Source organism: Solanum dulcamara, chromosome 8, assembly GCF_947179165.1.
Source record: "Solanum dulcamara chromosome 8, daSolDulc1.2, whole genome shotgun sequence".
Lineage (NCBI taxonomy): Eukaryota > Viridiplantae > Streptophyta > Magnoliopsida > Solanales > Solanaceae > Solanum > Solanum dulcamara.
In genome coordinates this window covers 4,994,204-5,016,725 of record NC_077244.1, presented here as the reverse complement: position 1 = coordinate 5,016,725, position 22,522 = coordinate 4,994,204, and the positions used below count along the sequence as shown (strand labels likewise).

Sequence of the window (22,522 nt, the reverse complement as noted above, 5' to 3'; positions counted from 1 at the left end):
CCGGAAAAAAATAACTTTTAAGTCAAAAAAAATCAAACTTAAATGACTTTTAAATCAAAATATAAAAAGTAAGGAGAGTCCTACTTTTGGTTTTCAACTTCTTTAAAGTCATTTTTAACTTCTTTTAAGTTATTTTTAACTTTGTCAAACACTCTCAAAAGCTAAAAATGACTTAAAAGTAGGTTTAGCCCTTTGTGGAATAGGGTTACATGTATGACCTACACTTGAGACAATATTCAGGAATTCAATCATATTCCATTGGTTGTTCAAATAATTTTCCATTGGGGTCTAGGACCTTAGTAGCTTCCTAGTAAATATTCTTCACCAGGATTCCTTTCAATGGTGGTTACTCTTTCATCCGCATATAGAAGGATGCCCAAAGCATTCTCAATTCGAAAGAGTCCATAAAGCAATTTTATTCATAGAGCAAGTGTTGGCAAAATCTCAGCTCTAAAATCAAAATCAGCAAACAAACCAAAAAGTATCCATCATTGTGATGGAATACCTTTGGTTTAGCCACAAAATTCCAATTTGCAGGAATGAATCTCTCTAGGACTTGTATGGATGGGGGAATCACCCACAATATAAAGAAATAAGGGTTGGTGCTCTCCTTTTAAATTCAAACAACTCAGCAAGTTAAAAAGATTTATTAGATGCTAATATGGAGACAATTTGCTCACAAAATATCATTTCAGTTAACGCACTATTCCACCATTTTGGCCTTGTTAAAGAGGACCAGAACCAAAGTAATTGGCCAAGGAAGAGTTCACTGATTAAAGAATACATCATAAAAGTGAGACAAAATTTCTCTTAAACAGAGAAATCAAATGGTTGAACTGAGTAGGCACAGCAAAAAGAAAAAGACAAACTCGATGACTACAGCTAAATAAATGGCAGCTACTTTTCCTTTTCAGAAAATGTTCAAAGCATAAATGGCTGTTGAAATATTTAAATGAACCACTGCAGCAAGCAACAACTCAAATATCGAGAAACCAAACATGAAAATGGAACAAAATCTGAGAAGGAAATATGCTCAAAATTTCACAATAAGTTAAAATAAGTTTTGCAGTGACCGACTAAAATTGATCATTAAATGTGATATAAAACCAGGTAAAGAAACAACCACCAGAGTGCTATTGTCATTGCCCATCAAGCAATTTGGTCGGAACCAAAATGCTCAATTACTCCACTATCCTCAAAAGAGGCTAGAGAACCATGACAATAGCTTCTGTAGCCATACCCAAAACTGGTAAAATGTTGTCCAAAACAAAATTGGAAAAAACTGATGCAAATAAACAAAACTAGTTCATCCATGATCATCAAATGCACAGCCTCACTTCTTCTTTTGAGCAGCTTTGGTGACCTTGGCACCAGTTGGATCCTTCTTGTCAACATTCTTGACAACACCGACAGCAACAGTTTGCCTCATGTCTCTCACAGCAAAACGACCCAATGGTGGGTACTCAGCAAAGGTCTCAACAACCATAGGCTTGGTGGGAATCATCTTAACCATACCAGCATCACCATTCTTCAAGAACTTAGGCTCCTTCTCAAGTTCCTTACCTGAACGCCTGTCAATCTTGGTCAAGATCTCAGCAAACTTGACAGCAATGTGGGAAGTGTGGCAGTCAAGCACTGGTGCATATCCATTGCCAATCTGGCCAGGATGGTTCATGATGATGACCTGGGCGGTGAAGCTGGCTGCCCCCTTAGCTGGGTCATCCTTGGAGTTTGACGCAACATAACCACGCTTTAGATCCTTAACAGCAACATTCTTAACGTTGAACCCAACATTGTCACCAGGGAGTGCCTCCTGGAGAGCTTCATGGTGCATCTCTACAGACTTGACTTCAGTTGTCAAACCAGTAGGGCCAAAGGTCACAACCATACCAGGCTTGATCACACCAGTCTCTACACGACCAACAGGGACAGTTCCAATACCACCAATCTTGTAAACGTCCTGAAGTGGAAGACGAAGGGGTTTGTCTGATGGCCTCTTGGGCTCATTAATCTGGTCGAGAGCCTCAAGGAGGGTTGGGCCTTTGTACCAGTCGAGGTTGGTAGACCTCTCAATCATGTTATCTCCTTCAAAACCGGAGATGGGGACGAATGGGATCTTGTCAGGGTTGTAACCGACCTTCTTGAGGTAGGAAGAAACTTCCTTCACGATTTCATCATACCTAGCCTTGGAGTATTTGGGAGTGGTAGCATCCATCTGCAAAAAAGTAACAGAATTAGTATGATATATCCTGCTCAAAATAACAATTAGTTCCGTCTATCAATAAAAGCAAACCTTGTTACAGCAGCAAATCATTTGCTTGACACCAAGGGTGAAAGCAAGCAACGCATGTTCACGGGTCTGACCATCTTTAGAGATACCAGCTTCAAAACCACCAGTGGTGGAGTCGATAATCAGGACAGCACAGTCAGCCTGGGAGGTACCAGTGATCATGTTCTTGATAAAGTCCCTGTGTCCGGGGGCATCAATGACAGTGCAGTAGTACTTGGTGGTCTCAAACTTCCACAAAGCAATATCAATGGTGATACCACGCTCACGTTCGGCCTTAAGTTTGTCAAGCACCCAGGCATACTTGAATGACCTCTTGTTCATCTCAGCAGCTTCCTTCTCGAACCTCTCAATAACACGCTTGTCAATACCACCAAGCTTGTAGATCAAGTGACCAGTAGTAGTAGACTTCCCAGAGTCGACATGGCCAATGACCACAATACTGATGTGAATCTTCTCCTTACCCATGATTCCTTAGAAACTGAAGATCATCAAAAAAAAAGACCAAGTATTACTTTTTTAAAAACCATGGATACCAAAACTAATTTCCAAAAGGAACATATATTTGAGCAGACTCTCAGCTAATCGTTATCTTAGATATTGAATGATGAGAAACTTATAAATCTAACATAGAAGATTAATATACTAGACCAGTAGTATGTAAATTCTGTCCTTAAGGAATTGCCTAAGGTACGTGTGGGGTACAAGAATGATCTATCATGGGAAATCACACAATTTTTAGCATTCTAAAAATCGTATTTTGAAAAATTCTGAGCATTTATTGTTGATATAGAAATGATATGAAGCAACAGTTGTGTAGTTCTCCTTGAAAAAAACATTTTTTGACAGTCCATAACAACTAATTTGAAGCAAATTATTTTATTGACAAACTCACAACACACCTACTAAGGAAAGCAGTTAAAAACATTTCTCCATCACAACAAATATCTATCCATACAGAATTCACCAAAAGTTTTTCAAAACATGCAAATAGTTGTAGATTTATTATTCAATTGATTTCCAGGTGGTTATATATACATCAACAGATCTGAATCTATACGCAGAAAAAAACAAATCGACCAACAAAATATATATATATATATATTATATATACTGAAACCAATTTTACAATCACATAACATCAAAGTATCAGCATAATTATCCATAACAATTCAAATCTAATTTTTTTAAAAAAAAATTAATCATAATTCAAGCACAAGATCACTGAGAGAACACAATTATAAATAATACGCAGAAAAAGAGTATATAGATCGAACCTTTGGAAGAGGAATAGAAGAGAGAGCTTTGCTAAACGTCTGGGCTCTGGCTGCGCAAAACAGATAATCGAAGCTTTAGGGTTTGAGAAATGCAAAGAGTGGTATTTAGAACAACGTTTAGGTTTGTACAAGGGCTATAGTTGTAAAATCAAAACAGAAAAGTATCATATTTTTTTTTGTTTTTCATTAAATTCGGATCGCGTCCATTCGAAGGAGATGATACTCACATGATTTTTTTCATTTTCAGGGCTTGAACTCGAAATATTTGATAAAAGTTATACTTCCCCCTTTCTTTTTAATTGTCATAATAAGATTTAGCACAATTCTTAATAAAAAAATTAATTAAAATTATTATTTGACTAATATATTTCATATTAATTATTTAATTTTTATTTATAAATGTGTCTCTTACTTTTAGAATAATTAATATTAAGAAAAAAATTATAAAAAATAATATTTAATTATCTCTTAATTATATAAATTAACAACTATTTTAAAATAAGTATTTTTAGTATAATGACAACTAAATACTGACAGAGAGAGTATTTTATCTTTTCTATTTTTTTTCAACAAAATTAACCTTGTCTCTAATTTTAGAAATATATTTGTCCTTAAATTATGTATTTCTTCGGTTTCAAAAAGAATAATCTTAGTTTGACTTGATACAGAGTTTAAGAAAATAAAGTAAACTTTGTGGTTCTAAATTAAAGTAATGTCATGTATAATATATTTTTTAATTTTGTGGTCTTAAATATGCCACGTAGAAAGCTGATTAAAGTGTTATAAAAAAATGTCATTTTTTTAAATAGACTAAAAAATAAAGTAGGACATTTTTTTTAAAATGGAAGAGTAATTCTTATATCCCTATATTTTACTAACTAGAATTCATTTCTCCCAATTTAAAATTCAGTCATAATTAAAATCCAACTCAATAGCAAATACGAAACACAATTTCTAATACACTTATGTGTGTGTATCCTTTATGGTTTCAATCCACTTTGTATTAGATTGGGACTTGTCATTTCTGTCCAACTTTTGTTCTTCCACTTTAACTTTGGTCCTTGATAACTTCTTTCCTTTTCATCTAATTTCTTCTTAGTTTTATATTCTAGGTTGTTAATATTGTACCCAAAAAAATACCTTACAATATCGGAAAATAGTTGTTTTTCAATGAGAAAATGATATTTGTGGTGAAAAAGCTTGTAACTTTAAAGACATGTGTTTAATTCGGAAGAAAAATTTATCTAAAATTTTTGTAACTTTAAGACACATTTTAATTCAGAAGAAAATTTTACAAGTATTTAAAACCAATTGTTATTTCCCGACCCTTGTGGTCGGGCCCTTTTTCGAATCCTGCGCACACCGTGAGCTTTAGTGCACCGGGCTGCCCTTTGTTATTGGAAGAATTTGGTGGGTTTAGATTATGATCCGATTTTTAGCTCATATCAATTAAACTCACTTCATCCCAAATAACATTTAAGCGGGTCAATGGCTCGTTCATTTATGTTAAACTCATTTGGACATTCTCAAATTTAAACTAACCTTATGATTTCGCAACCCCAGTCCATGACCTTTAACTTATCACGATCTTGATCCGTCGTAAGTGGCACCCACACTAATCCTCCGGTGGAAGAACCAATACTAACTCAACCATGACACGCGATTAACAACAAACAGTTAATAAGTGGGAAAACGGCTTAAGTATAGTTTACAAGTTGAGTTCCCATAAACTCGGGTAATTCATCAAGAACATGCGGAAATTAACCCTCAAAAATCTGAAAGTCATTGTACCAAAACTCTAGCTAACAGTCTAGAATAAAGGGATGCAACCCTAAAAATAATAAATATAAAATAAATATCTAAAAAATTGAGTCCGAAAAGAAAGGAATGAGAGTTAAGATAAATCTATGGTAGCCCGAAAGAACTAGCTTATCCTTGAATCCGAACAATCAATGATCTCCTAACTGAGGTCCAGCATAGTGACCGCTTCCATGTTTTTCCCGAATTTCATCAGTTCTAGACTCAAGTTCCTGTTCATCCATCTTCATTCCAAACAAATGTGACTCAAAACCGTCTAAATATGTCTTGTACTCACAAAGAAAAAACAAGTGTAGTATTTATACACAACAAAAGTGTATTGATAGGATCACGCGGCCATTTTTATTAAATGAAATATAAACAAGAAACTACAACATAATAAGGTAACAATGAGGATATCCATAGCTGCAACAACTATAGAGGTATCAAGCTTCTAAGCCATACTATGAAAGTGTGGGAAAGAGTGATGGAGATGAGGGTGAGGAGAGGTGTGTCTATTTCAGAGAACCAGTTCAGATTTATGCCGGGACGCTCAACTACAGAAGTCATCCATCTTATAAGGAGACTGGTGGAGCAGTATAGGGAAAGAAAGAGGGACTTGCATATGGTATTCATTGACATAGAAAAGGCTTATGATAAAGTTCCGCGAGAGATACTATGGAGATGTCTAGAGGCTAAAGGTGTACTTGTGACGTACATTACGGTGATCAAGGACATGTACGAGGGTGCCAAAACCAGGGTAAAGATAGTAGGAGGGGACTCAGAGCATTTTCCAGTTATGATGGGGTTGCATCAAGGTTCAACTCTCAGTCCATTTTTATTTGCCTTGGTGATAGGTGGATTGACGCGATAAATTCAAGGTGAGGTGCCATGGTGTATGCTTTTTGTGGATGACATAGTCCTAATCGATGAGACTTGTAGTGGAGTTAACACTACGCTGGAGGTTTGGAGACATACCTTGGAGTTTAAAGGGTTTAAGTTGAGTAGGACCAAGACAGAGTACTTAGAGTGCAAGTTCAGTGAGACACCTCAGGAGGTTGGCGCGAAAGTTAGACTTGGTGACCAGGCCATCCAAAAAAAAAGTAGTACAAGTACCTTGGGTTTATCATGCAAGGCAGGGGGATATTGATGATGATGTCATACACCGTATTGAGGCAGGGTGGATGAAATGAAGGCTCGCTTCCGGTGTGCTATATGACAAGAAAGTGCCACCACAACTTAAGGGCAAGTTGGCGAAGTGTTGGTCAGTTAAGGTCTCTCATATTCAAAAGATGAAAGTTGCCAAGATGAGAATGCTGAGATGGATGTATGGCATACCAGGAGCGACAAGATTAGAAACGAGGCTATTCGAGATAAGGTAGGAGTGGCCTCGGTAAAAGACAAGATGCGAGAAATGCGACTGAGATGGTTTGGACATGTGAAGAGGATAGACACAGATGCCCCAATGCGGAGGTATGAGAGGTTGGTCATGGATGGTTTTAGAAGAGGTAGGGGTAGGCCGAAGAAATATTAGGGAGAGGTGATTAGACAGGACATGACACAGTTACAGCTTACCCAGGACATGACCTTATATTGGAGGGTGTAGAGGACCCACATTATGGTAGAAGGATAGTACATAGTCTCGTTATTCTTCCTTATTAGTAGGCGTATTAGCGCATTATAATTTCTAGTGCTCTGATTTCTCTTGTTATCTATTACTTTCTGTACTTTGATTACTCTATATGTGTTGCTGTCGTTATTTACTTTCCTATATCGCTTTGAACTTCTTAGCCTTATCTAACCTCTTTGTATGCTTTTTTGAGCTGATGGTCTTTCAAAAACAGTCATCCTACCTTGGTAAGAGTAAGGTCTGCGTACACTTTACCTTCCCCAGACCCCACATTGTGTGATTTCACTGGGTTTTGGTTGTTGTTGTATACAATCACATCACAATTATGCCAACTCTTGAATCATTATATAGTGAAACATACTCAATCAAAATGCAATAGTCAAACAATGGTCCTCTCATAGAACTCATACCCAAATTGTTAGTGTACTGGCGTGGTACCCGTTCTAATAGTTAGTGTACCAATGTGATACATTTTTCAATGTACAGTGTGGTACCCGATCAAATTGTATCGACATGGTACCCAATCCAAATGTACCAGCATGGTACCCTATAAAACATGAATTCATACATCACAATCACAACTGTAATGAATAGGCACACACATTTGTACAACCAAGCAATACATTCATTGCATGCAATTTAATCACAAGATATCATTTCAATTCATGTTTTTTCCTTTTTCCCTAATCATATGTCATGCATGCAATACTAGTGAAGTAGTTAACAGGCATATATAACACAAATGGGAAAATACGACCATCACCTACCTCGAAACAAGTCTTGGAAACTCTAAAGAGCTGAAGTCTTTTTGTTTTTTTAATGTTTTGGCTCATTCTTGATCTAAAATAAACAAAGAATACAAGAAATCAATGAACAATGACCTACATTACTCGGATTATATCAAAATCCAACCCTTGACCAATTTCATAATCATCTCACCTAATTAGGGCTTTTTTCACCCTTAATTTTAGGCCAAAACTTTCCCTTAATAGAATTCTTATAGATTCTAAGATCTAAGAATCAAATTACAAATTAGAGGAATGATTAACTTACTTTTACCGAAGAAATTTGTGAAAACTGAAAAGAAATAGCCCTAGGTCGCCCCCTACTCTTCAAAGAATGAAATTGCAAAAGAATAATATTTTTGAGACTTTTTTGACATTAAACCTCTGACTATTCCCCTATAGAGGCCCTGACATAGTGAATACGGGGACAAAAACTCGAAAGTCATGTCCCAAGACTCCATTTTGCAACACACCTCAAACCTTAACGTTCTAAAGTAACCACTTCACGCGAAATTTGTTTTTGAAGTTCTACTAACCCGAACACACTTTCGTAAGACGCTACCAATTTCTTAATGTCTTAGCTACTAGCTCAAACAATCTAAACTCATAAACCAACTCTAATTCATTATCGGATATTTCCTATACCTCACTTAACTCAGATTTTATCTAAGTTTGGCCTAGTGTCATGATCCGCCACTTGATCATAAAAATGGAGGAAAGATCTAGAGTCTTGAAAAGGTTAATAGAAGGCTCTAAAATGTCCAAGAGAATTCTAGAAAAGACTTAGAGAAATCTAGAATCTTGTAGATTAGTATTGAAAGATCTAGATTTCTATAGAGTGTGTAGAATATTGTAGATAAATCTTGAAAGACTTAGAGTTCTCTAGAATTCTCTAGAGTGTATAGAGAATTCTAAAGTAGAGACTTCTTTGTAAATATGGAAGGACTTAGATAGCAATTTTTATTTACACTTGAGCCCTTTAGAAGTAGTATAAATAGAGAGGGCATTCATTTGTAACAAACTATCAAGAAATCCAGTATTCTTCGAAGTAATACAAAGCGTTCTTCATAAAAGCTGTCGTCTTTCTTACAATCTAGCGTTCCTTTAGCAATCTAGTTTTAAAGGCTTACTTGAGCTTGCCAGATCGTGAAAGATTCGTAAGTTGTCAAGTGCCGCACAGAAGTCTTAGTTGAGGTCTAAGTTCCTGAAAATGTGGTATCAGAGCAAGGTTCTACTAGGGGAAATAGCAAGTGAGGGAGACAACAATGCCACTACACCACCAACGTCAAGCAAGATATTGGAAGGAAGCACCGCAGGGGAAAGAAAAACTCTAAGAGAAATGAGGAAGTGTCGCTCGAGACTACACCAAGTGAGGCCATAACATCCTACTCACCCTCTGTCATTGAGGTAAGTGACGATGAGCAAGGTGAGGAACCCATAGACGTCATGCCTGGTATGGAGTGGATCGCAAGGGTGGATGCTGCCCGACAGGCTGTAGAGATATTGGGCAAGCGCTTGAAAAAGTCTGACGGTAAGTTCAAGACTCTAGAAGTATTCACCCTTGAGGAGAATGACAACATCCGGAAGGAGTTGAATGTGCACAAAGAGGCCGAGTACGAGATGAAGGAGATGATCACTTTCTTAGAGTATCAGCTCATGGATGTGCTAAGCACGATAAAGACCATGAAGGCCGAGATAGCAGAACTCAAGAGAGACATAGAGGTGGGAAGATGTATGACGTCCAGCATGGACAGGGAAGCCAAGATTGAGGTGCCCAAGCCACCTATGTTCAAAGGTGCCTGTGATGCATAAGAGGTGGAGGACTTCCTTTGGCACCTGGAGAATTACTTCAAGTGCAAAAAAGTGAAAAGTGATGAGACAAGGATCGACATGGCCGTGATATACCTCTAGGAGATAGCCATGTTATGATGGAAGCGCAAAGAGTAAGAAATAGGGAAGGGGATATGCACCATCAACACTTGGGAACAGTTCTGAAATGAGTTCAAGAAGGCCTTCTTCCCCAACAACGTCATCTATGAGGCGAAGCTCAAGTTCAGGGAATTGAAGCAAACAGGTAGCATACGGTCCTATATGAAGGAATTCACTACCCTTACGCTTCAAATCCCCAACCTCACGGATGAATACATGCTCTTCCACTTCATGGATGGGCTACAAAATTAGGCCAAGATGGAGTTGGAACACCGACAAGTCAGGACCATCGATGAAGCCATCACATAAGTCGAAGCTTTGATAGACTTCAGGCATGACAAACATGATCGAGGAAGAGGAGAGGAGACAAGTGGTAGTCATGACTAAGGTGGTGGAGATTGTGAAGGAGAGCAACAATTATATCCCAAAAACCATGATGCCTATAAGCCCAATGGAAAGAAGGCTGGACGATGAAGTGATACTGATAAAAAGGCACAGATTACGAAATGAAATGGATGCTACATATGCGAAGGGCCACATGGTTATATAAGGTGTCCTGAACTAAAGAACCTTGGTGCCATCTTATGGTAATAGAAGGGTAAAGATGCACAAGAGCAAAATCAAGATTCAGACATGACATAATTAGGCCTGATTGGACTGTGCGGAGCTATCACAAAATAATCAGGAAAGATAAAAAACTACAGAGCGCGGTATGTAGGCATCACGATTAATGGACGACCCACTCGTGTAATGTTTGACACAAGTGCAGAGACCAATATAATGATCGAATCAGCAGCTAAGAAGTAGGGGCTAAGTTAAAGTCCAAGTGACGCCTACCTTAGGATGATTAATGCACCCTGACACTGGTAGCTCATGAAGTAGACATCACCTTGGGCAAGTGGCAAGGTAAGACCAACTTTATCATCTCTCTCTTAGATATCTTTGATATCATCCTTAGGAAGAAGTTCTTCGATCAATGCCACACGGTGATCGACCCCTACCTCCAACAACTCATGGTTATGGAGCAAGAGGGATCGTGTATGGTTCCCTTAGTCAAGATGCTGAAGACAGAAAGACCAACCCAACTTTTGGTTCTACAGCTTGAGAAGGGCCTAGATAAGGGAGTACGGATGTTCATAGACACCATTATGAGTTTGAGCAAAGACAATGGTGCTAGAGAGGCATTTACACCTTGCATAAAAAGGGCGTGATGCCGAGTTGCCTAAACTAGGCAAAAATAGGGACAATAGGCCACTGTCATATTCCTCGTCCACAAGAAAGGACAATCTCTGGAAGAGGCCATATAAGAATGGCATGAAGACTTGTGGCAGTTTCAAGATAAGTCTGAAAGCTTTTATAGCAGTAGTGCACCGAAGTCATCGCCATATCAGGTAGGGGAGAGTGCCATGACCCACCACTTGATTATGAAGATAGGGGAAAGATCTAGCGTTTTGGAGAGGTTAATAGACGGCTCTATAATGTCTAAGAGAATTCTAGAAAAGACTTAGAGAAATCTAGAATCTTGTAGATTAGTCTTGAAAGACCTAGATTTCTCTAGAGTGTGTAGAATATTGTAGAGAAGTCTTGAAAGACTTAAAGTTCTCTAGAATTCTCTAGAGTGTGTAGAGAATTCTAGAGTAGAGACTTCTTTGTAAATATGGAAGGACTTATATAGCAATTTTTATTTACACTTGATCCCCTTAGGAGTAGTATAAATAAAGGGGGCAGTCATTTATAACAAACCATTTAGAAATCAAGTATTCTTACAAGTAATACAAAGCCTTCTTCATAAAAGCTCTCTTGTCTTTCTTACAATCTAGCATTCCCTTGGCGATCTAGTCTTAAAAGCTTACTTGAGCTTGCAAGATCGTGAAATATTCATAAGTTATCAAGTGCCGCATGAAAGTCTTAGTTGAGGTCTAAGTCCGTGACACTAGTCTCAAAATTTCTAATTTACTACTCAAAAGTTTTTTAGCTCAAATCTTTTCCTTATTGACTTATCCATAATGATAGAAACTGACGTTACAATATCTATTAATTTACCCATCGCTCGAGTAGTACCTAAATTATCAAATAAGTGAGAGTACTTGTCCCGTATATTTTTCTCGATTTTCCAGGTAGCTTCCTCAACTGGACAATACTTCTATTGTACTTTTACTGACTTGATCTTTTTAGTCCTCAAAGTACAGACATCACAATCAAGAATTGCAATCTGTTTTTCTTCATACTGATGATCCTTGTCTAACAAGACTAAATACCACTTAATAATGTCATCTTCATCCTCATGGTACATCTTCAACATGGTATATAAAACAGGGATGTACTCCAGATAAGCTAGGCTATAGAGTCATCCTATAAGTCATTGGTCCTACATCAAGAATCTTAAATTGATCAACATAGCTAGGGCTAATCTTGTCTTTCTTGCCGAACCTCATACCACTTTTTTATGGGTGACACCTTTACAAGTACCAATTCACCATCCTGAAATGTTATATCTCTCACCTTACAATCAGCATATTCATTTTGTCGACTCTGGGCTACTAAAACTTTAGCTAGGATACTCCTTACCATATTCTGAGCCTCCCTTACTAGATCAAATCCCAAACATAAAATAATTTAGTTTCAAAATTTATCAAGAAATTATTATCCTTGTTCATTTACCAAATCACCTTAAAGGTCCACTTGTTGACCATACTTTGAAGAAGAACAAAAAAGATGATAAAAATAAGGTCTTTTAATCATTTACGAATAAAATAAAATAAAATAATATCTTTAACTCTTTATATAGAAAAATAAATTTTTCTCATTAAAAACTATACAATTTAAAAGAAAAACTAATTCTCATTTATTTCTTACTCCTGAGAAAAGAAATTCTCACAAAAGAAATAGAGTGAGAAAAGGACACTCCAAGACTTGTTTCATATTCTTTATTCAACAATGAATAACAAAGCAGAAGGTGAAGAGCTATGGAAGTTAATGATGATCTCCCTATCCTACTAAACGAACAAGGCCATGAAATTGATGTTGCTCAAGCTGCCGAAGACAATCTCCTCTTTGCCTTTCAACTCCAAATGGAAGAGGCTATAATCAACTCTCTCCTAAAAAATGCTACTTTGAGTTCAAGACTTACTTTTTAAGATGAAGACATCATCCCCAAGAATACAGTTTCTCATCTTTTCACTGAGGAATTATTAAAGTATGAGCAATAAGTTCATGATTGTAAAAAACCTGAATCGAAGATGAAGAAAATCAAAGACTATCTTAACAGTCGAATCCATGATTAAGCATTCACACATGAGGTATAGAGATTCCCGAAGGGTGAGTGAAAGGAGACCGGGGATCATTTGCAGAGGCCATATAGTGAAGGTTTGTCAAAGGGAGGCATGGCGGTGATGAAAAATGGGGAGCATTTTAGGGTTTATGTTAAGTTTTTGATGGGTGAAGATTTTGAAAAGATGATTCGAGTTGGGGTTAGGGAAAACAAATTCTTGGGAGTGGAGTTGTTGTTTGTGATCCGAGTGGTATATTGGTGTTTGAAGTGAGTAAGGGTTTAGTTGAAAGTGTTGAAGTTGTATTGACTTATGAGATTGTAGATCTGAAAGCACTGATTGAAGGCCTTGATGTTGCTATAATATTGGATTTAAAAAGGGTTAATTTCTTCTTGGATAGTCGAACAATCTTGCAATATGTGAGACCACTTGAACTACTACAATATTGTTTATCTTCTTTGGCTTATTAGATACTAATGCTGACCAATTATAAAAGCCAGCTCATTACGAGAGGATTGCTCAAAATTGTATAGAGAGTCTAAATCTCCTCATCCCATAGATGTGAGATTTAAAACCCTGCCTCATACCCAAACTATATCTGGAGCGTGGACAACTAATATGGGGCAGAAAATCGATAAACCATGAATTGTAAAAGGTTTGGCTTTGATGCTATGTTAAATGAACCCTGGACCTATGCCAACTCCAAAAGCTGTCTTAGTAGAAGGGGATTTTCCAACACCATATAGAAGTCCAAAAACAAAAGCTAGAATAGTTTTTAGATGTTTCCTATATTTTTATAAGAATTTATAATCAGGGTACAATTAGATGCAATAACCTACTAAAAAATTAACACATAATAAACCAAATAGGTTCGTGTGAGCAACTCATATATTTATCCAAACCTAGGGGAAAAAGCTACTCTAGGCTTGGAGAGAAGGGAGGAAGAGATTTAGCACAAACAAGGCTGCAAACCACGTATTTCAGGCTTGTGTCCATTATTTCTCCTTCCAGAAGTCAGTGATCATACTAATTTCCTTTTAAAATATCTTGGAGTCTAAGTAGGCTAGGTTTTCTCAATAAGTAGTTATAAATTCATTCTCATCGCTTTATATAATGTAGATTGATAGGAGATTTCATGCCTAAGCCTTCGAACACGGAGTCTGGATAATTAAATGATTGTCAATTGTTGTATAGAGTGAGAATGTATGATTTTGTTCATGATTATTATGTGACTAATAATAAAGGTCCAATCTTTTAATGTTAACCTTGGTGAAAATTGTTAAAAAGATCAATGACTCTTGTAAGATTAAATGTAGACAATAGCTGGGTCATAATGAAATTTTGAGACATGGGGTTATGGCTATTGGGGTTCATATAGGGATAGGCTTATACAATAATTGTATGTTCATACTGGTTATTCCCTGTGAAATACTTTAGCGATGCATATCATGAAATAAAAGGTGAATATGGACGACTTAGTTGATGAATCTTATGACATAAACCTAGTTGTTTTTTTGAGACTGTAGGTTATGGTTTAGTCTATATCATAGAGAGATTCTTAATAGTGCTTAATAGTGATTGCGTAATGTTATGAAGATTTCTATGCATGTAATTGCCATGGTTTGGGTGATTGATATGTTGTTGTGATTGGTCTACAATCTCCAAGACTATGAAATCCATAATCTTGAACTTGCTCTATCAAAAATGATGTCTTGAATAAAGAAAGCTTGATGAAATATTGGTAAAGAAGAGAAAGATGTAATGAAACTTAATGAAATGACTATTATGATTAGTTAAATGCAATGAACCTGCTACTTGATTGTTCAAGTATGTGAACTATTCGTTGTGGACTATGATTGTGATTGTGGTCACGTTCCAATATATATATATATTGTGATCGAGTATCATGCTCCAACACATAAATACATATTAGTCACATTACAATATATATATACATATTGAATCGGGTGTCATATTCTGACACATATATATATATATATTAGATCGGGTGTCATATTCTGACATATATATATAGAGAGAGAGTGTCACATTCTGACACAAACTAACAATTTGGGTATGGGTTACATGAGAGAACTGTTGTGTGGCTATCATCTGTGAATTGATCTTTGACTATATGTGTAATGATAGAAAAACTGACCTGATTATAATTGAGCATGTCTATCTTGTGTAATAATTGATATGAAAGGATCAAAGGTCCTAGTGTAACCATGTGGACTATTGTAATTGAGATTGATACTATGAAATTGTATATTGCTCCTGAAATGGTAAATTGGTAACGTATTTCCGTATATGCCTATTATGATTATGTTATGGTTGCTAGATAAGTCAGTATCATAGGAATGAGGTCATGAGTAAGAAAATGGAGAGAAGTTCATGTATTTTTAATTGACATTAGTGGCTTAAAGTCAGGTATTGATGGTTTCATGTTGCTATATGTGTTAAAAGGGGAATTAGGAGAGAGTTCGAAGGTTCTGCCTCTGTAGAGGCCACCTTGATGGAGGAATCCCGCTATGGAGAGGCTGCCATAATAGGTTAGGTCACGCCATGGTGGTCTAGTATGGTTAAGAGAGGAGTGTTAGTCCACCTAAATATTTCCCTCTACCAAGTGAGATGCTAAATATTCTAAAGCCAGGTGTTGATGTGAAAGCTTAAGGAAAATAGACTGGTTAGATAGAGTGAGTGGTGGCCCATAGTTCAAAAGCTCCTCTATGTGTTACAAGGTCTAGGCCTTGATCTGTATTAGAGTTGGCAACGTACCAACTAAAAGGGATAAGTGTTAGGCTTGAAGAACATTGGGAGGTTAATGTGAATGATAGGAGTTTGTGTATAAAAGTTTGGCAGTGTATTTCTTCAAGATCATATTTTCTTCTTGTTGATTTATTTATATTAAGTTGTGGGTTTTGGATTGACCGATGATGTCTATTAGTAGGTGTTGTTTGTATTGATATTATTCTTGTTATATCACTTGGCATAGTCTGGTTGCAGGTCAGTGATGTTTATTAGGTGAAGATGAAGATGAAGATGATTCTCCAATAGTTTTTACTCTTTCTTCTTTATGGTGAGAGTTGTGTCTTTACTCTATTTATACTCTGTATCTTTAGAAGCTTTTGTACATATTTAGACTAGTATTCTTGGGGTGTTAAAATATTTCTTTTAATAAATCTTAGAGTTTTGATAATCCAAATATGGTGTACTCCTGACTCTTAGGCTGTTATTTGTATTTTTAAAACGAATTCAACATGAAATCATACATAAGCTCTGCCGAGGATTGTCAAGCATTACTTCCACATGTTATTTTTGTTTAGGGGATTGAGGGTTCTCCTACTTAGGTATTAGAGTAGGTGCCCGCATGGTCTGATGGGTTGAGTCGTGATAATTAAGTAGTTCATTGTGATTAAAAATAACTATATACAAAACTTAATCCACAATGTACATTATTTAATATATTTATCTTTTAATATAAAATTATACAATAGTGCTATGATGTAATAGTTTATAATAGGAATGAAATTTGATTATATTTTGGTATAAGTTATTCATTATTTGTTACAGAAAAATGGTCACCAATGTTAACCCAGAATGTTTACCATTGAATATTCTCATTTTTCTTTTTTAACTAACATGTACAAAATTGAAGAGAGAAGTAAAAATCGAAATATCCATAAGAATTAAAATGAAATTGAAGAGATAGAGAAAAAACTTCTTTTTAATTGTATCAAATTAATAAGAAATATGCTTAATTGTCACGCCTCGAGAGGATACCCTAGGCGTAGCCGACATTCGAAGACCATCGTTGGTCCCCAAGCAAATCACTTGGTCCAATCACACATTCATTCATTTAGCAGAAAACTCAATATGAGTTTAAAAGACATTCATGTAACAACTAGGGGTGTTCACGGTTCGGTTTGGGTCGGTTATTGATTAAAACCATAACCAAACCAATTTAATCGGTTATTAAATGTCTAAAACCATAACCAAACCAAATAAAATAATAACCACGGGTTTGGTTATTGTCGGTTTGGTTCGGTTTGATTCGGTTATTCGGTTTATGACTAGCCGAGATAATTCAAATATTCTCTCTCTACATTCTTCAAATTCTTATGAATCTCTTTTTTCCTCACGACCCACAGAGGTTCAAAACAGAAAATGAAACAACTTAAACATTCGGAAAAAACAACAACTTAAAATCAATTTAAAATTTGAAAAACTCCTTACAAACCTTCTCAAAATTTGACAATCTTATACTTGGGGTTGAGGAGTTGAGGTTGTTCTTGAGCCTTCACTGTTAGTCTATGATTGTGAGTCTGTGACTTTGTGAGAAACCAACGTGAGAGGAATAAAAATATAAAAGGAAAACAGATACTAGGGTTTTAAAGTTTTAACTTTTATTTTATGTTGTTGTCTGCTGCTCAAGTGCTTAGTGTTTAGTAGAAATTTAGGATTTAGAATTTAGAATTGGGCTTGAGAGCTGGGCTAATGGACTTGGATTGTTGGACTTGGACCGCTGTTTAGTGTTTATTAGAATTTATAATTGGGCTTAAGAGTTGGGTTTGGATTGTTGGGCCTTAAAAATAAGTATATTAATATTAAATTAATAATTAAAACGTATAAAATATCTTTAATTATTTATGAAAAACTAATATTATACATATAAATAATTATAAATTTTATGTATATAATTATCGGTTTGGTTCGGTTATTTATTCGGTTATTTTTTCTATAACCATAACCAAACCAAATATTATCGGTTATTCAAATTTAAAACCAAACCAAACAAAACTGAATGTCGGTTTTTTTATTCGGTTTGGTTAAATTTTTGCTTTGGTTTTGGTTTTAACCAAAACTGTGAACATCCCTAGTAACAACATATCCAAAATCAACTCCAAATCAAATAACAGTTTTGAAAATCAAAATGTTTACTTAATACAATCACTATCTGTCTATGAAACCTCTATCGCTATCAATGACAAGTCCATGGCTACCCAAAATAAAATACTCAAAGTAAAGATGAAAATAAACATCATCCATTCGAAAAGCAAGGAGATCTCACACTATCAGGAAAGAAGTAGATCGTCAACGCAACACCTGGTGATGATCTCTAGTACTTGTATCATAAAACGATGCAGGCCAAATAGCGTCAGTACATGGAATGTACAAGTATGTAAAATGACAGGAAAAGAATATTATTAACAGACTCAACATCAATAAACTCATCTCAAGAGACTCAACTCCACAATCAACTCAACTCAATACGGAAGGCAAGTTTAAAAATAAACGATGTTTTAAAAGAGAAATAGACTCTATAAAATACAACTCAACCAATCAACTATTCATTTTAAAAGTTTGAGAGTTTCTCTTAAACGACAACCACCACCTATGAGTTGGTGATGTATACCAAGCTGACGTTGTTGCCACGCCTATCCAATAGTTTGCCACGGTAAGGGACGAATCAACCAATCTTGTATCCATAATCATTCAAATCAAGCCCTTTTTTGGGACAAAGGGAAATATATGATTTTACGGTTCAATCCTCTTCTATGCTGGCTACATAGTTTATTGAGTTCAACTTGTTAGTTACTCTTACTCAATTTGATGCTCGATACTCCTCTCAAGACTCAATATGCTCATAAGACTCAAATCAAATCACATTATTTAAATTATCTCATCTAGTCACATTGGACTCAAATAAACTCGATCTCATCTCAATCGTCAATTCTTTCATTTAGACCTCTTTTCAAAACTTATTCATGACTCATCAAAACTTCAAATCAACAATCATTTAGACTCCAAAAAGTTCAAGTTCAAAATGACCATAAATGTAAAGACTTCTACTATCCAATTCAATTCGACTCATTCTCAGTCACATCACCAATCAAACTTATAGAATCAATCATGGTGTAACAAATATTAAAAATAATACTTAATTAGGGTTCATGGAATGAAAGCATTAACGGTTATCTTAAATATTCAACTCATCAATGTCAACTAGGCATAATCGAATATATATATATATATATATATACAAGGACTCATTAGAATCATAGTTACATAAAGAACTCAAATTATATGAACATTCGGACTCAAGTCATGGATCAATTCGACTCAAGGAAGATGTAGGGCACGTGGATGAACTTAGTCTAATGTTCTATAAGACTTACATACTTGGAAATAGAAGACGCAATCAAGACTTGAAGGAATGACTTGAAATCTTGAACCCTAGTTCTTTCTCTTGTCCAATCATTGCTCTAAAATAATTTAAGTGTTAAATAAGAGAATAAACGTACATAGTACTGATAAGGGACTCGAAATAATCCCAAAATATTGAGATTTTGATTTGGAGAGGAAAAGATCAAACTACCCTTCATAAAATTTGACTTTAGCCATCTACGGGTCGTTCTTATGAGCCATCATTTCTTATACAGGTCGTAAGACCCATTCGTAGGAATTTTATGCACATTCGAGTAGCTACTGGGATGTGACACTGAAGTCTATGACTCATTGTTATGAGTCGTAAGAATTTCTACGAGTCGTAACCAAGATTCGTAGAAAAGAGCCCAAAGACTGAAATTTTTCTAAATATTTAGAGGTTCTATAAGTCCTTTCTACGATTCATAGAAAACTCTATGAGTCCTAGAGTTGAATCGTAACTTTTGATGATCTGGAAGCCTCTAGTTAAACGGTCACAATGTTTTACTCTGAACTTGAATGAACTTTAATTTTATTTTTCATAGGCCACATAATTCTTTATATTCTAGGAGATATGATCATTTCAAATTGACCCAAGTAAAATCTTATATTGAAATTCAATCGGTAAGAAAGCTTTCAACTCAACTTTATGCTAGAGGATTCTTGTGACCCTAATTCACATCAAATACACTTTAAATGCTCAAAAATCAGTCATGATAATTATATTACAATTAGAACTTATTGGATTCGGGCCTATACGCATACGAAGAATGGTTTAGGTCTTAACATAGAAATCTTTGGGGGTGCTACAATATCTCCCCATTGGGATCATTCATCCTCGAATGATGACCAAGCTAAGAATTTATATGGCATGAATACAATGCAAGAACTTAAAAGATTCAAACTCAAGAATAACTCACTAAATTGCTCAACTCAGGAAGGGACTATCTCAAAGATAAAAGTAGGAATAGTACCTTCAACATCCATGGTAGGATGAACGAATAGGTGAGGTTACTTGGATTTCATATCCTCCTCGGCTTCCCATATAGTTTCCTCAACAAATTGATTTCTCCATAAAAATTTAACTGAAGCGACCTCTTTGGTCCTCAATTTATGAACTTGACGATTAAGGATTTAGACTGGAATCTCCTCATAAGTCAAATTCTCTTTCACCTCAATGCTTTCAGTCGGAACAATAAGTGAAGGGTCTCCAAAACACTTCTTAAGCATAGAGATGTGAAACACAGGATGAATAATTGCTAACTCTAATGGCAACTCCAGCTCATAGGCTATACCAGCAACTCATTCACAATCTTATAAGTACCAATGTTGTGGGTATTAAGATTCTCTTTCTTTCCAAATCTCATCATACCCTTCATGGGTGAAACCTTCAAGTATACCCAATCATGCACTTCAAACTCCAAATCTCTCCTCCTAATATCAGTGTAGGATTTTTGACGACTTTGCGCACTTTTTAACCTCTCTTGGGTAATCTTCACTTTTTCAATAGCTTGATGAACTAAGTCTGGTTCAATCAACCCAGCTTTATGAATCTCGAACCAACCAATTGGTGATCTACATCTCCTCTCACATAAACTTCATAAGAAGCCATCTGGATGCTCAAATGGAAGCTATTATTGTACACAAACACAATAAGAGGTAAATGATCATCCTAATTTGAAGTCGATGACACAGTCTCTTAACATATCCTCCAAAGCTCTTGAATTGTATGCTTTACCTGGCTTTCTGTTTGTGGTTGGAAAGCGGTGCTAAGTTACATTCTTGAACCCAAACCTTTCTAGAATGACTTCCAAAATTAAGTAGTGAAATGAGATCCCCTATCTGAGATAATACATAAAGGAACCTTATGAAGTCTGACAATCTCTCAAAGATACAATCTGGCATAGTCTGCTATGGTGTCCATAGTCTTAATCGATAAGAAGTGAGCTGATTTGGTCATCCTATGCACAATCACCCAAACAAAGTCATGCTATATGCAAGATCGCGGTAAATCTATTATGAAGTCCATATTGATAATCTCTTACTTCCATTCTGGAATTTCAATATTCTAAGCCACTCCACAAGGCCTTTGGTGCTCAACTTTGACTTGTTGAAAGTTTGGGCACTTGGACACAAACTCTGCTATATCTCTCTTTATTCCACTCCACCAATATACTTCTCTTAAGTCATAGTACATCTTTGTAGAAGTTGGATAGATAGAATACCTGGAGCTATGGGTCTCTGCCATAATTCTTTCTCGAATGCTATCAACACTTGGAACACACAATTTCCATTGATACCTCAACACTCCATCTCCCCTTTGGCAAAAGTCATTACCTTCTACTTGTGGACATCATCTTTCAATTGGAAGAGAATAGGATCTTGATCTTCCTTTTATTTCACCTCTGCAACTAAAAGTGATTCAGCCCCATTCTAAATAATAGTACCACCATCACTAGAGTCAATAAGTTGAACTCCTAACGTGCAAGTCTATGCACCTCTCTAGCCAACTCCTTCTTTCCCTTATCTACATGGGTAGTGCTCCCCATAGATAACTTGTTAAGAGCATCAACAACAATATTAGCTTTACCTTGGTAGTAGAGAATGCTCATATCATAGTCCTTGAGCAGCTCTAGCCATCTCCTCTACCTCAGGTTCAGCTCTTTTTGAGTAAACACATATTAAAGGCTCTTGTGATCAGTGAACATATCAATATGCATGCCATAGAGTTAATGACACCAAATTTTGAGTGTAAATACAACGACTGCCTAATTAAGGTCATGAGTCGGGTAGTTCCTCTCATGAATCTTAAGCTATCTAGAAGAATATACAATAACCTTACCCTTCTGCATCAACACACAACCAAATCCAACTCTAGATGCATCACAATAGATCACAAAACCATCAGTTTCCTCGGGTAGGGACAAAATTGAAGCAGTAGTCAACTTTTTTTTTCAATTCTTAAAATCTCTTCTCACAAACATCTAACCATTGGAATTTAGCCTTCTTCTGAGTCAGGTTAGTCAATGGAGAGAATATATATGAAAACCTCTCAACAAATCTATAGTAGTAGCCGGCAAAACCTAAGACGCTTCTTATGTTAGTCGAGGATGTGGGCCTTGGCCAGCTTTTAACCACTTGAATCTTCAGTGAGTCAACTCGGATACCCTCACCATATACGACATGGCCTAAAAGTTCCATAAAAGCAACCTAAAATTAACACTTCAAAAACTTAGCATACAACTCCCTATCTTTGAGAGTTTGAAGAACAATTATGAGATGATTAGCATGATCCTCCTCATTCCTCGAATAGATCAGTATGTCATATATAAATATAATTA

At 36.0% G+C, this 22,522-nt stretch overlaps 1 protein-coding gene across 1 annotated transcript; it reads right to left on the bottom strand.

Moving 5' to 3' along the window:
* Window positions 1-1,017: 1,017 nt before the first annotated feature.
* Window positions 1,018-3,672, bottom strand: LOC129901501 (elongation factor 1-alpha). Its single transcript, XM_055976700.1, has 3 exons — window positions 3,565-3,672; window positions 2,294-2,768; window positions 1,018-2,215 (listed from the first exon to the last, which is right to left on the bottom strand). Exons 2-3 carry the CDS (start codon window positions 2,753-2,755, stop codon window positions 1,334-1,336), a joined length of 1,344 nt encoding a protein of 447 aa, XP_055832675.1. The 5' UTR covers window positions 2,756-2,768; window positions 3,565-3,672; the 3' UTR covers window positions 1,018-1,333.
* Between the last annotated feature and the right edge of the window lie 18,850 nt (window positions 3,673-22,522).

Excerpts from the sequence above, each read along its gene's own strand:
- LOC129901501 (XM_055976700.1), bottom strand. The coding sequence starts at position 2,755 with ATGGGTAAGGAGAAGATTCACATCAGTATTGTGGTCATTGGCCATGTC. Across the intron at positions 2,216-2,293 it reads TGATTTGCTGCTGTAACAAG|ATGGATGCTACCACTCCCAA; the intron begins GTTTGCTTTTAT and ends ACTTTTTTGCAG.